At 52.0% G+C, this 14885-nt stretch overlaps 1 protein-coding gene across 2 annotated transcripts; it reads right to left on the minus strand.

Moving 5' to 3' along the window:
• Window positions 1-3174: 3174 nt before the first annotated feature.
• On the minus strand, window positions 3175-13797 carry DDOST (dolichyl-diphosphooligosaccharide--protein glycosyltransferase non-catalytic subunit). 2 transcript variants are annotated; one of them, XM_003271560.2, is made up of 11 exons: window positions 13450-13797; window positions 13134-13244; window positions 7444-7530; window positions 7015-7118; window positions 6779-6873; window positions 5966-6059; window positions 5575-5723; window positions 4983-5130; window positions 4196-4316; window positions 3966-4072; window positions 3175-3873 (listed from the first exon to the last, which is right to left on the minus strand). In XM_003271560.2, exons 1-11 carry the CDS (start codon window positions 13652-13654, stop codon window positions 3724-3726), a joined length of 1371 nt encoding a protein of 456 aa, XP_003271608.1. In that variant the 5' UTR covers window positions 13655-13797; the 3' UTR covers window positions 3175-3723. The 2 variants fall into 2 exon arrangements, with proteins under 2 accessions (XP_003271608.1, XP_030661401.1); XM_030805541.1 differs by lacking the exon at window positions 7444-7530 and having other exon boundaries at window positions 13450-13750.
• Window positions 13798-14885: the final 1088 nt, after the last annotated feature.

A 14885-nucleotide genomic window follows, 5' to 3' on the forward strand; every position in this document is an offset into this window, starting at 1 on the left:
TAGGGGTTGGGGACTAGGTGGTGAATGGGTTTAATGGCTTCATTAATGAGCCTGAGGTCCTGAACGAGGCGGAATGTGCCATTGGATTTTTTTACTGCAAGAATGGGGGTGTTGAATGGCAAGTGGGTTGGTCTAAGGAACCCCTTCCTGAGGAGATTGGAGATAACTGGTTGTAATCCCCTCAGACTAGAGGTGGGGAGAGGATATTGGGGTTGGCTGGGAAAGTGATGTGGATTTTTGAGGGAGATTTGTATGGGGTGCATAGTGCTAACAAAGGGGTGAAAGTATCCCAAACTACAGGATTGATGCCTGTTGGGAGCAGAGGAGGAGCAGGAGCCTGGTATATGGAATCAGCAACTAGGGCAATGAGTGAGGTGGATTTTGGGGGGATGGCTGGATTAAAGGTGATAAGAGGTTTTGAATTTTGAGAGGATGTCCCTTCCTAATAGGGGGAGAGGGCATTGGGGGCATGACTAGGAACCGATGAGAGAACATGTGACCGGAGAAGGTGCAGGAGAGGGGAGGGGTGGCTCTTGGACATATGGTTTGGCCTCCAACCCTGACTGTAGGAGATCCAAAAGGGGAAGTGGCGCCCCAGAATTCCCTTAAAACCGAGAAGGTAGCTCCGGTGTCAAGGAGAAATGTGATAGAGCGTCTGTCTACTGTTAATGAGACCCTGGGCTCCTGAGCGGTGATGATTTGTGTCGGGAGAGGAGTCCCAAGGCCCCGTCAATCTTCGATGGCCAGACCTAGGAGGTTGGGTGTAGAGCTGGAGGCTGGCCCAGCTCCCCTTCGGGGGCCGGGGCAGTCTACGACCCAGTGGCCAGACAGGTGGCATTTGAGGCATGGCTTGTTGGGGGGCCTGGGATTTGGGCACTGCCGGGCCCAATGTCCTTCCTTACCACACTTGAAACAGGGCCCAGGAGGCTCGCGTTTAAGTGGGTGGCTAGATGACGATTTGTAGCCATGCGACCCAGGCGTTGGTCGAGAAGAGGCTTGCAAAGCTTGGGCTAGCATTTGGTACTTTTGTTTCTTTGCTTTTTCGTCTCGGTTGTGATAAACTTTAAACGCCGTTGCTAGAATTTTGGTCTGGGGGGTAAAAGGGCCTCTATCAAGCTTTTTAAATTTGCTCCTAATGTTGGGATAGCTTTGGGCAAAAAAATGGGACATGAGCTGTCTGCCATCTGGGGCTTCAGGATCTATGTTAGTATATTGTTGGAGTGCCTTTGTAAGGAGATCAAGAAAGGCTGAGGGGTTTTCATGTTTTTCTTGTACTATTTTGTGGAGCTTTTCAAAATTGACAGCCTTTTGTGCTGCCCTACGTATCCTGGCTACTAGGCAGGTGGCAATTCCGTTTTGGGTGTTATAGTCCCAATTAGGCTCTTGCTCGGGCACCGCCTGCGCCCCCAGTGGTAGGACTGGGGTTGTTTGATGGACCTCATCTGCATATGCGCGAACCTGTTCCCAGACCCGCCAGCGTTCTTCAAGGAGAAGGGAATTAGAGAGAATCATATATATGTCATGGAAAGTGAGACTATAGGCTTGAAGGATGTATTGGAATTCTTTGATATAGGAGGCAGAGTTGGAAGTGTAGGAGCCTAAGCGCTTTTCGATTTGGGATAGATCAGCCATGGAAAAGGGAACGTGTACTCGGACGATGCCTTCAACTCCTGCTACTTCTTGAAGTGGGGCGAGGATGGGGTGGTGGGATCTCGAATGAGTGGTGGGAGGGCTGAGCAGCAGAGGGGAGGGAGCTGGAGAGGTTGCGGAGGAAGGGGAAGAAAGGTCGGGGTAAGTGGTAAGGGGCGGGGCCGCCAGTGGCCGGGCGGCGGCCGGAGGGTGGGGCTGAGGGTGGTGATATGGCAGAGGTTCGTCAGCGGGGTCAAAGTCTGGGGCGGAAGGAGGAGCTGCGGCAAGGAGGTGTTGGGGCTTGCAGTGGAGGCAGAGGTTAGGCTTGTCCCATAAGAGGAAGAAGCCATGAACATATGGGATCTCTACCCATTTTCCTGTTCGCTCGCAGTAGTTGTACAGATCTTGGAGAAGATTGAGATCAAAGAACCCATAAGTGGGCCACCTATTTTGGTTATCTAGGGGATAGGTAGGCCAATTTTGTGTGCAAAATGTTATTAGGTGCCTAGGTTTAAGGTCCGCAGCAAGACCAAGAGTTGATAGATTATTTAAGAGACATTGTAATGGAGAGTCGGCCGGCAGGGATGCAGAGCCTCCCATTATGAGGAGGGGAGATTTTTATGGCAAGCGGCTGGGTAGGGCATCCCGTCAGCTGATTGCCACGTTAAGAATCAGGTCCTTTGAGTCGATCGTCACCGAAACGAAAGGACTGATAGGCCTTTGAGAGGTCGAGGGCCATGGGTCACCTGGTACCAGGGTTTTTGAGATAAAAGAGAGGAAGGAGACTCAGGCTGAGGAGGCGAGGAGGGGAGAAAACTCTGTTCCCTGGGGGCCGAGGTCGACTTGGGCTCGCCAAGGTCTATTGCGGCCTTGAAGGCCGGGGGTGAGGCGATTTGGGTAGACCTCGGGGGATGAAAGAGGGGTGGGGCTTACTGAAATGAGGCCAGTGTTGGGCAGAGAGTTTGACGAACAGGAAAATGGGCGAGTGCTGGCCGGAGGTCTAGACTGAGCCTGGGAAGGGGATCGGGGTCCCACCTAAAGGTGGGGAATCCCGATCCGAGTCACGGCACCAAAATGAAGGGCGACAGGCTAGTCAGAGACGACACTGGTGGCAGCCAAGACATCTTTATTGGAGGCTCAGCGTGCGAGAAGACAAAGAGAAGGGGAGAGAGAGAGAGAGAGAGAGCTGCTGGGGCTGAGTATTTATGTCCTTTAGGGTGATGTGGTGATTGGTCAGAGGGTGGGACCTCAGGGCTAGCAGGAGGTGTTTCCTTTTGATTGGTTGCTTATTTGGCAGGCTGTGCTTGGTGGGTTTAGGGGGCACCAAGTGGAGGGGGAAGAACCCGGAAGCGATGCCTAAGATGGCATCTTTGATTTATCCAACAGGAAGAACCATCATTTCACAGTTAGAGACAGTCCAGTCCTACGCAAAATTTCATGAAGCCACTTAGGATTTTGTATCCAGTCATCACCAAACAGCAACCCCCACCCACAGCTGTTAGCAAAGCAGGACGGGGGCCAGGTGAAGTTTGAGGGCAACGTCTCTATTTATTTATTTTTATTTTTGACGGAGTCTTGCACTGTTGCCCAGGCTGGAGTGCAGTGGAACGATCTCGGCTCACTGCAAGCTCCGCCTCCTGGGTTCACGCCATTCTCCTGCCTCAGCCTCCCAACTAGCTGGGACTACAGGCGCCTGCCACCACGCCCGGCTAATTTTTTGTACTTTTTTAGTAGAGACGGGGTTTCACCGTGTTAGCCAGGATGGTCTCAATCTCCTGACCTCGTGATCTGCCCACCTTGGCCTCCCAGAGTGCCGGGATTACAGGCGTGAGCCACCACGCCCGGCCACGTCTCTATTTTAGAAATGAGAGTGACTGCACATATGAAAAGTAACACTTAGCAATTCAAAGTGGAAAAACAACATAAAAATTATCCCAACTCCCACCCCTTGGCTCTCAGTGTTGCATCTCCCGCAGAGGTAAAGTTGTGCCATTTTCCCACGGCTTTAAACAAAGCAAAACAAAACCACCAATCCTAATAACCCCCCTCCCCGCCCCGTCTCCATGCTATGCGGAGTCCCAGGGCTCTGGCCCCTCAGTCGGACTTCTCCTTCTCCTTCATGTGCAAGAAGACGATGCTGAAGATGAAAAGCCCCAGCATCATGGAGAAGGCGCTGGCGTAGTAGGGGTAGGCCGAGGGGATGAAGCGCTCATACTGCGTGTGCTGGAGTGGCCGCACCGATACCTGCAGGAGGACAGAGGTGGCAGGACCTGGCCACTGCAGAGCCCAGGCAGGGCATGTGCTAGCTGAAATCAGGGGCTGTCACCTGTGCTTACCTGAGTGGAAGAGTACAGGTGTGTGTAGCCTAGCCGGTTGTAATCCACTTTAAACTGGAATACACCATACACATCGGGCAACTTGAACTGAACACTGTATTTGCCACCTGCGGAAGAACCAACAAGAATAACCAGGAGGGGTTTCCCAGAGCGTTTCCTGGTTGGGCCTCGAGAGCAAGTGAGGCCTGGGGCCGTTTCTGGCAGCATCCTCGTGCAGGAACTACACTCACCTTTCTTCTTCAGGAAGGTCCTCACAAAAGGATCGATGCGGACGAACTCCAGCTGAATGTCATCGCCATCAAAGGGGACCCATTTGCCATTTGAGAGCTGCTGGATCACGATGCTGTACTCCTGAGATAAAAGGCCAGGTTAGCCAGGGCTGGCCATGACTGGAGGCGTTCCACCACCTGCAGGCAGAGCTGCACTTAATTCCCACCCGACGAACATGGCAGGAACGCCCAGGAGTTCAGAAGACCTGCAGATGCCCCTGCCACCCGGCCCTGATCGGTAACCAGTCTCTCTCCTCAGCAAAGTTAATCCCCCAACACAGCATCTCTGCCTCTTCTCTGAAGGCCCGAATTCCTTCACACAGTATTCATGGCCCATCAAAGTCTGGACCCAAACCACCCTCCTGCCCCGGCATGTGCCAGGCACTTTGAAGCATTCACGCTTCCATATTCGCTTTCTCTTGCCTAACAAATTCATCCTAATGACCTAACCAAAACGTCGTTTCTCTTATTAAGTCCAACTTCCTGGGCAGAGTTAATCAGTGAGCCCCTCCCACTGGTGCCCCCCACAGCAAATACACACACCTCTTCAAAAGAAGTGCTCCTATTAGGACATCAGTTTTCATGCCAGGCTCTGCATCTAACCTGGCATGCTTAGGTGTAGGGATTAACTTACTCGTCTTTATTTATGCCCTTTAGGCCAGCACAGAAGTGTTCAATAAGTGCTTCGGAGCTAAGCTCAGTCAGCTTGGCAAACCCTTTGGGCCCTCCCACCCCAAGCATCTCTTACCACTAGGTCAGTGACAGTGTAGGCATTGGGTGGGGCTGTCTCGCCCACTCGATGATGGGACACGGGCCCCACACGGAGGACACCCTCCTCCTTGAACACCCAGCGGGAGAGGGCCACAGCTAGTTCATAGTTGCCTGTCTGGGAATACCTGCAGGAGGGAAACAGGAGAAGCTTGGGCACCAGAGCCACCTTTCCAGTGGTGCCTGATGGGCAGGACCACTCATGTCCACCATGACAGTGCCCTAGCGAAGTTCTGCCTGTAGGCCTTGGGCACCTAGGGACTCATGGTTAAAGGGAACACAGGAAAAAAAAAGATATGGGTGGTTGGGTGTCATTTGCATAACAAATACACAAATTTCTAAAAGGAACGGTGGAGGTTAGGGATCTCTAGATAAGTCACCACTACCTTAAAAAATTGGAAGTGCCAATACCAGCAATATAGCAATAAAGCCCTGAAATAATCTGACAGCACCTGAAACACTCATCCTCTGACACTTTTAGCTGAAAGCTGTCTCCTTTCCCTTCTGAGTCCTCACCATATACACAGACCGCACCACCCGGATCCCCAGCCCCTAAGCCTCCCAGCAGCTACCTCTGGGAGCCGGGCGCCGCCTTCTGCACTGCCGAGTTGAAGAAGGAGTCGCTGAAGAAGTCGAGGGAGCCGCTGAAGATGACGCGGGCATTGTTCCTGGCCTGGAGCCCAGCAATGAGGAGGGTGTTCTTCCCCACCGCATGTGGATACTGGGAACAAAACGAGGCTGTGACCCAAGCAGTTCCAACTAAGGGAAAAGTTGGCACGCCTCCCGAGCAAGAGGATAGCAGGCCAGACCCAAACGACCCTGGCCCTACCTGAAGGGGGAGCCTGAGACCACACAGCTTCCGCCCATGCCCCACCCCACCAACTTGTCATTTCCTCCTCCTCAGCCAAATGTGCTGTTCTGCTTCATTCTTATTTTGAAGCCTCAAGGTTGTGAAGCCCTTACCTGGGTGATAGGCTTGTCCGGGAAGAAGGAGTAAGAGGTGGAAGAGCCCGTCAGGATGTCCAGCACCAAAGGGTTATCAGGATCGGCCACCATCCTGCAGCAGGACGAGAGCAGCCCAGCACTGGCCCCAGGAACTTGGCCCAAGGACATGGGATCCTCGAGAGCCAGTTCTTCCCAGGAATGAATCCTTTTTTCTTAATTGCCAACCACTTAGCTCTTGTCTTGATATAACAATGGAGTTTGACTTTTTTTTGTTTTTGTTTTTCAGACAAACCTCGCTCTGCCACCTGGGCTGGGGTGCAGTGGCACAACCTTGGCTCACTGCAACCTCCGCCTCCCGGGGTTCCAGCGATTCTCTTGCATCAGCCTCCCGAGTAGCTGGGACTGCAGGCACACGCCACCATGCCTAGCTAATTTTTGTATTTTTAGCAGAGATGGGGTTTCACCATGTTGGCCAGGCTGGTCTCAAACTCCTGACCTCAGGTGATCTGCCCATCTCAGCCTCCCAAAGTGCTGGGATTACAAGTATGAGCCACCGTGCTCAGCCAACTTTTTTTTTTTTTTTTTTTTTTAAAGAGAGGAGTTCTGTGTTGCCCAGGCTGGTCTTAAACTCCTGGCCTCAAGAGATCCTCCTGCCTAGGCCTTTCCAAAGTGCTGGGATTACAGGTGTGAGCCACTGTACTCAGTCTTAATATAACAAATTAATCCCATCTATATACCCCTAAAGAATTACAATTTTGGCATGATTTCCCCAAAAAATTAAGTGACCCCTTCTTCCCCCAGGTTTCTGCTGTCCCCTCCCTGCTCACTCACCCAACACCTCGAAAGAGGATGGGATTTAGAGATGATTTCCCAACAATGGTTGGGGCCTTCAGCAGGTTCTCAGTGTCAGCCACGATGAGCGTATGCTGCAAAGAGTGGATGGAAAGGTGGGTGGTCAGGAAAAGGTTCCCCAAGCCAGGGAGAACCTCCTCACGCCCTCTTGGCTTTTGCCTAAGCAGAGCTTTGCCATATGTCCCTGAAACCTGGAAGGTGACAGGCCTGATTACCTGGCCAAGGTCTGAGATATCATAGTTGTGATGGTCAATGACAGCCGTTTTCTCCTCGTCAAACTCAATCCCGCACTCACTGCCCAGCTCTCGAAGAGGGTCACCTGCACAGACCCAAGAGACACTTGGTTGAGCCCTTACAGGGGGGCCTTGGGCCAAGTGTCCTGGCTTCCTTGTGACTCCCTCTCTGCCAGTGAGCCCCAGTGCCCTGCAGCTTCATCCAGCTGGGCTCAGCCCCAAATGGACCCCTGGACAGCAGTGTGGTAATTCTGCCTCCAGGAGTCAGAATCTGAACTGATAAAACAGTTCCCTCACTGACTCCCCAGCTAAGGCCCACCCAGTGAATGCTAATTTGGCAGCTTCTGTTTGTAATGCTCTCCAACTCCCTGGAGAAGTGGAAAGCACCAGAACCTCCCAGGTCGGACTCACCAATGTCTGAGCTGGCAGCTACCAGCACACTGCCTCCACCGTCAATAAAGGCACTGATGGTCTCCACGTTGATGTTGCCTCCAAAATCTGAAAGCAGGCACCACAGTGACCCAGAGGTCTCCTTTCCCTGCTCCTCTGACACTGGCAGGGAGGGGACATGAAGGGCAGAGCAGCCACTATCACTCACAGAGCAGCACCCTCTAGGGGCCACAATGAGGGAGAGGCTTCCCGCACCACATCCCAGAACAGGCAAGGCCCCATCCTCCCAACGTGAAGACTCAAAATTATGGCTCAGAATTAGAAACTTCTGGAGGTTTGGAGGAAACAGTCGAACATCCACTAATTGCACTGGTCAAGTAAGCTGTACATATTTCAAGTCACATAGGAAATACGCATTTGGAAATGCCATACTGCCCATATTTCATCTCATCACCTGCACCTTTCACGCTAGTGATGCTGATCACTGGAGCCACTTTCCAGAGCCTGTCAATTCCACCCTGTCTAAATGGTCTGAGGAAGAGCACTTATGCGTCTCCAGTGATGCCGTCACTTGACACTAGTACTCCCTGGTCTGGCATTAATCCATTTTCCCCTATTAATCCTGCAGATTCCATCCATGACATCCACAACAGAGCCACCCAGTACACTGCTTTTAAAAAAGTGATCACCAAAAGGGCTCATTAATTTCCAACATTTGTAACTGTGAGATCCTATCCTTTTTTGGTCAATTAATTGGATCATGTGACTACTGCCATAAGCATCTAAAACGAGCACTGGGTGGGGCCATTTGAGGCTCCAGAGTCTCCCCAAAGTGTACTCTGATGTTCAACCTAAGGTAATGGAGGCAGTGCTCAGTAATCCACTTATTCATTAAATGAGTAATTCTTGTGAGCCGAGAAGAAAAACAAAGTGGACAGTGTGGGAGGGGAGCTCTTGTGCCAAGGTTGTTTAAGGAAGACCTGCAAGTGGCATCTGAGAAGATGTAAGCGTGTGCCAGGCAGTCTGTGGGGTCAGAGGATTCCCAGCATAGTGAACACCAGGTGCAAAGTCCCCAAGGTGGGTGGGTACGGTCACCAGCAAGGGGCCCAGTGTGGCTTAGCTGGAGAGAAAGGAGTGAGCAGCAGGAGGTAAGGCCGAGTGAAGTGAGGGCCCAGGCTGCGCAGGGCTCCACACCACACGAGGGCCCTGCCGTGGGGAGCCGCTGGAGGATTCTGAGCAGGGGCCTGGCAGGATCTCATTCCTATTTTTGAAGGATGATCCTGGCGGCGGGGTAGAGACTAGGGTACGAGGGTGAGAGTGGCCATGGTGATGGGTTAGAAGGCCACTGTGAAAATCTAGGCAGTGAAGAGTGCTGAGCCGACCTTGGAGCAGCAACCGAGGGAGGCGCAGCAGGCCTCCACGCCTTCTGATGGCACAGCCGCAGGGCCTGCTGATGCTTCGACAGGGGCATTAGAAAAGCTCCAAGGAGTCTGACTGAGCAGCCGCAAGGATGGATGTGCCAATTTCTGAGACTGGACAGAGAAGTGTGTCCAGTAGACCCTCAGTAGCAGGTGGAAATGACTTTGTAAAGATGTGAATATAAGAGCCCTGTTTTTTGAGGGGTAATCTTCAGCAGAAAACAAAAAGCGCCTTACCTGACCTTCAGGCATACGCAGAAGCTTCTGTATTCTCTACCTCTGCCTCTCATGCTACATTCAAAAAGCCATCTATCTACTCTCCTTCGGAGAGGCCAGGCAGTCTTAGACATTCCAAAAGCAGCCTATTGGCACAGTGCAGTGGTTTGCAATCTTGGCCGATTTTGCCCCTCAGAGTAATGTCTGGAGACATTTCTTCACTGTCACATAACAGAGAAGTGGCCACTGGCATTAATGGGCAGAGGCCCGGGGTGCTGTTAAACACCCTACAGTACACAGGACAGCCTCACTATAAGAAAATTATCCAGTCTGAAACGTCAAGAGTGCACCTGTTGAGAAACTCTTGTAAAGTAGACAGAACACGGGCTTTGAAATTGAGACCACCTGGAGTTAAAACTAGGCAAATCCCTTCACCCTTCTGAACCCATTTCCCCATCTATAACAGGGATCCAGTTTTTCCCGGGTATAGAGGATCACTGAAAATTTCTTCCCTTGTAGACATGACTGCCAGTGACCTGGGGGCCTTCCAATGCCAGAGGGCAAAGAAGCCACTGGGGCATGGAGAGGGAAGCCAGGCCAGCACTCACACACCTGAGAGGGTGACAGTGACAGTGGTCATGGGACGAGGGCAGGGCCCTGGGAGCAGACACCAAACCCCTACCCTGAACCCTACCCTGCAGCCTCCTCCCAAGGAACGCCTGAGGATTTCCCACAGCAGCACCTTCCAGAGTGTGGAACCCACCCCACCAGAGGCAGAAAAGGCAGCAACACAAATGCGGGAAGCAGGCTTTAAATAACCTTGAATCTCAGAGACAGAAAGTTACTCCCCTTCCTTATTTTTCAAGCTTTCTCCATCAAAGAGAATGTCTTAGTTTGATACTAGTTGTTAGAACTTCTAATGCTTGCCAATCTCCTTTTTCAAGAGGGAACCTCAGGTTCAAAGCCTTCAGCAAGCAGCAGTATCTGGCTAGAACTTACGGGTGTTGTTTTTATTCTATTTATAGTTACCTTCTACGTACCAGTGGTAATTCTGGGCTCACTATTGGTTCCCTTTTAAAATGTTATTTTAGGTTTTCTTTTCTTTCCTTTTTTGAGACAGGGTCTTGCTCTGTCGCGTAGGCTGGAGTGCAGTTGGCATGATCTCAGCTCACTGCAGCCTTGACCACCTAGGGTCAGCAATCCTCCCACCTCAGCTTCCCCAGTAGCTGGGACTACAGGCATGCGCCACCACGCCCGGCTAATGTTATTCATTTTTTTGTAGAGATGAGTCCAGGAGTTTGAGACCAGCCTGGGCAACATAGTGAGACCTCAAGTAGTCCTTCCGCCACCCAAAGTGATGGGATTACAGGGATAAGCTATCATACCTAGCCTTTTTTTTTTTTTTTTTTTTTTTTTTTTTTTTTTAGCAGGTCAATTTGAAGAAAAATACTAGGCAGTTATTAGCATAGGAGATACATAACATGGTAAAAACCATGAAGGACGTGTGCAAATGACTAAAGTTTGGGAAACACTGTTTTACACTCTCTGCTGTTTCTCCCACCAACAGTATCCTCTCTCAGCCCTCTCCCAAGCAGTCTCATTCACTGCTTCTTTCCTTCCGACCTATACAAGCTGACAGTGCCTCCACTTCATCTTACATCCTGACACAGGGTTTGGTAACTCATTTCAGGTCTTTTATTTCCTCAAAAACAGACTGAAAGAACTCCTCCAGGGCAGACTCCCTATCCTTAAGATCTCACCCAGTCCACTGTAAGGTACCTATTTCAAAGTTTCAAACACAGCAAAAACTTGGCAAACACCAGTTACTGCACCGCAGCCTCCATTCACCTGCCCAGTCATCTGAAGATTTCAACTTATACCAATTTGGGGTGACATCTGCCTAACTAATCTTGCCTCCAAAAAGCCAATTCCAAAAGCACATGTTGCAAGGGAGTTGGGAGTGACACAGTAAGTAACAGAAGCCTAGGGAAAATACTTGAGGGACTTGGTGGAACTGAATCTCCCGTGAACTACAGAGAATAAAGAAGCCACGTCCCAGTTATTCAGGAGGCTGAGGAGGGAGGATCACTTGAGCCTGGGAGGTTGAGGCTGCAGTGAGCCATGATCGCACCACTGCACTCAGTCTGGGGGACAAAGCAAGACCCTGTCTCAAAAAAACAAACAAGGCACCAATGAAGAACTTCCTAACCTTCATCAACTGAAGGGAGGAAGGCAGTCCTGTCTTACCCAAACAGGGACAACTTGAGTCTTTTAAGAAAAAGATAAACTGAAGCAAATAAGAGAATGACTAACATGCTCACCAAAAAAGTATGGCAAAAGAGAAATAGCCAAGGAGCTGGGGATGTTCACTCTGGAGGAGAAACAACCGAATAAGCTATGATTATGTGAAGGCTATGCCTCCAAACAAGATAAGCATTCTATCTATTCTCTAAGGTGCTGGGGAGCATAAGAACAAAATAAGGCAGGAGACAATATTTGCTTAATATAAGAACTTCTTGGCCAGGCACAGTGGCTCACGCCTGTAATCCCAGCACTTTGGGAGGCCAAGGCGGGTGGATCACGAGGTCAGGAGATCGAGACCACGGTGAAACCCCGTCTCTACTAAAAATACAAAAAATTAGCCAGGCGCGGTGGCGGACGCCTGTAGTCCCAGCTACTCCGGAGGCTGAGGCAGGAGAATGGCGTGAATCCGGGAGGCGGAGCTTGCAGTGAGCTGAGATCGCGCCACCGCACTCCAGCCTGGGCGACAAAGCGAGACTCCATCTCAAAAAAAAAAAAAAAAAAAAAAAAAAAAAAAGAACTTCTTAACAGAATTGTTCAGTGGTGGAGTGGATTGCCTCGTAAAACAGGAATACTCAAGTATAAACTGGATAATCTGGCCAAGATATTCATTCTGTTAAACTACTAGCCCTCTGCAAGGCTGCTGGACATATCTATCCAGCCTCAAATGGGAGGAGGGGTGGGGTGGTAGATAATTGCTAAGGCTCTTTTTTCAGCCCGAGACCACCATGAATCTATCTGAAATCTTTTTTTTTTTTTTTTTTTTTTGAGATGGAGTCTTGCTCTGTCGCCAGGCTGGAGTGCAGTGGCACAATCCCGGCTCACTGCAACCTCTGCCTCCCGGGTTCAAGCGACTCTCCTGCCTCAGCCTCCCGAGTAGCTGGGATCACAGGCGTGCGCCACTACGCCCAGCTAATTTTTGTACTTTTAATAGAGACGGGGTTTCACCATGTTGGCCAGGATGGTCTTGATCTCTTGACCTTGTGATCCGCCCGCCTCGGCCTCCCAAAGTGCTGGGATTACAGGCGTGAGCCAACGCGCCCGGCCGAATATATCTGAATTCTTTTTTTTTTTTTTTTTTTTTTTTTTTGAGACGGAGTCTTGCTCTGTCGCCCAGGCTGGAGTGCAGTGGCGCAATCTCGGCTCACTGCAAGTTCCGCCTCCCGGATTCACGCCATTCTCCTGCCTCAGCCTCTCCGAGTAGCTGGGACTACAGGCGCCCGCCACCACGCCTGGCTAATTTTTTGTAATTTTTTTAGTAGAGACGGGGTTTCACCGTGGTCTCGATCTCCTGACCTCGTGATCCGCCCGCCTCGGCCTCCCAAAGTGCTGGGATTACAAGCGTGAGCCACTGCGCCCAGCCTGAATCTATCTGAATTCTTAAGATCAACTGCCACAATGCACAATGCCTCTTTATAGCAATCCATATTAATAACAGGCCATTTCCTCTTTCCACCCAGGCAAACCCAACCCAGGACCTTTCCATCTTTCTATCAGGCCCTTTACAGAGTAAACTCCCTTCTCAGTAGAGCAGCAGGGCCCTGGGTTCCATGGTCTGCAGCAACACTTGACTCCACAATCCTTAGCTGTGTCTTTTAGAAAGATGTCCCCTCCTAGGGTCAGGTCAGAAATGAGCATTTTCCTCATCTCCGTGGTAGCAGCGTCCAGGACTGGCAACCCATCCTGTGACCCAGGACATGCCCAAGAACCAGAAGAAAGCAATCCATCAGTCCCGGGTCTCGAATCCCAGTGCTAGGGGCGACGCGGAACCCTTACCTTCTACCGAAGGGGAGAAAATGATGAGATTGTCATAGAGGAATTCTCCATACTTTATGAGAGACAGGCTGGGGTCATCAGCGGTCTTGAATGTGAGCTCAAAGCCCCGGTCTGGACAAGAAAAAACAGGTAGTTGAGGAAGACGGGACGCAAAGGGAAACCCCTGCTGCAGACATCGCGGACCCGCACGCCAAGCGGCAGGCCAGACCCGGGCGGCCTGCTCCAGGAAAGGGAGTGGGAAGGAGAGTGGTCAATGCCCTCGATGCTGTACCAACCCCAGGCCCCCACACGCTCCCCCCTCGGACCCCGCTCTCACCCTTCAGGCTCCGGAAGAAAAGCGAATGAGTCTCCCGCACGTTGAGGTTGTCCAGCAGCACTAAGGTGCGGGGTCCGCTGGCGCAAACCGCGCCAAGCAAGGGCAGCAGCAACCAAAAGAGGGCCCAAGCCCGGGCCGCGGTGCTGGGCTCCATCTTCCTCCTCCTGCCGAAGGACCCAGCACCTGGACACCGGAAGTACCCCATCTACGGTAGCCCAATCGCGGCTCGGGGCCGTGGAGCACCACCCGGAAGTGATCGGGATACGCCGGGGCTGGGCGCCCAGAGCCGCAGCTTTGGCGGTAAGGAGCGGAGAGCACCGCCGGAAGTGTCCTGGTGGGAGGCGGATTCCTTGAACCCTATTGGTGAGAGTGAATCAAGGCCCCGTCTCCCTAAAGAAAAGGCTCAATCCTAGAGAGACAGCTCTGCAGCCGCGGCCAATCAACGAGGCCGAGCGCCCTTTGCTCCGCCCAGGCCGGCCTCCCGCCCCCTAGTCTGGAGCCCACTTCCCGCTGGAGCTTGCGGGGTCCTCCCTGGGCTTGACCGTCGCGTCGCGGATAGGGTGTGGGGCCATCCTCCTGCCGGCGGGGTCTTCACTGGGCCTGTGGGAAGGCTCGGGACCAGGAACTAGGCCCCACCTCCACCATCTCTAGGGAGGAGGGATTGGAAGAATAAGATCAGGGCCAGGGCACTTGGAGCCTCCTTCCTGCCGCTCACGGTTCCAGGGGCCATGGCATGGACGGGCCTGTCCTGCCCAGCTCGGTGGCCCACGCTGGAGACTGTGGATGGGCAGTTGACTGGCCTAGCGATGGTTCCGTTTCCAAGCTGCATCTCTCACTAGCCGTTACCCGGGCATTGCACTTCTCTCCGGGACAGTTTCCCTGGCTGTAAATAGGACTAAGGACGAGGTCCAGCACCGCTGCTTATCTGTGTGCCTTAGGAACAGCCATTTAATTACCTCATCTCTGGGCTCTTGGGAGGAACATGGCAGGTTTTGAAGCACTTAGCGCCGGGCTAGAGTGAACGTCCATTCAATAATGTGGCTCCCACCTTTTCTAGGTTAATACAGAGGCCACCCGGTTCACCTCTGACCTGCCTTTGTCCACCAGGGGTTTAAGTAAAAACTACCACAAGCAGCAAGACTTCCACTGTCCTCTGGGTCCCAACCACAATCCTGAGGCCAATGGTGACGGCAGCTGTAGAGACAGAAGGTAGCAGTTCCTTTCTGACACTTGTCCACCAACCCAACAATGGAGCAAAAATCAAAACCTCCCTCCATGCATCTTCTTAACGGACTCTACTTGCTCTCCATTCCCACTGGCTCCGCCCCAAGTTAAGCCTCTGCAGAGCTCCTGGCCCCTGCACCCTAACTCCTGTCCTTCCACCCTCGACACACAGTACCACATCCGCCCGCCTCTAATTCAGAGCCAACGGTGTT

Source organism: Nomascus leucogenys, chromosome 24, assembly GCF_006542625.1.
Source record: "Nomascus leucogenys isolate Asia chromosome 24, Asia_NLE_v1, whole genome shotgun sequence".
Lineage (NCBI taxonomy): Eukaryota > Metazoa > Chordata > Mammalia > Primates > Hylobatidae > Nomascus > Nomascus leucogenys.

What these genes read in the sequence shown, in the direction of transcription:
- DDOST (XM_003271560.2), bottom strand. Translation starts at nt 13,654, where the DNA reads ATGGGGTACTTCCGGTGTCCAGGTGCTGGGTCCTTCGGCAGGAGGAGG. An exon ending in TTTCTCCCCTTCGGTAGAAG is followed by an intron (nt 7,531 to 13,133) that starts GTAAGGGTTCCG and finishes GCCTGCTTTCAG; the next exon opens with ATTTTGGAGGCAACATCAAC. An exon ending in ATATCTCAGACCTTGGCCAG is followed by an intron (nt 6,874 to 7,014) that starts GTAATCAGGCCT and finishes CACTCTTTGCAG; the next exon opens with CATACGCTCATCGTGGCTGA.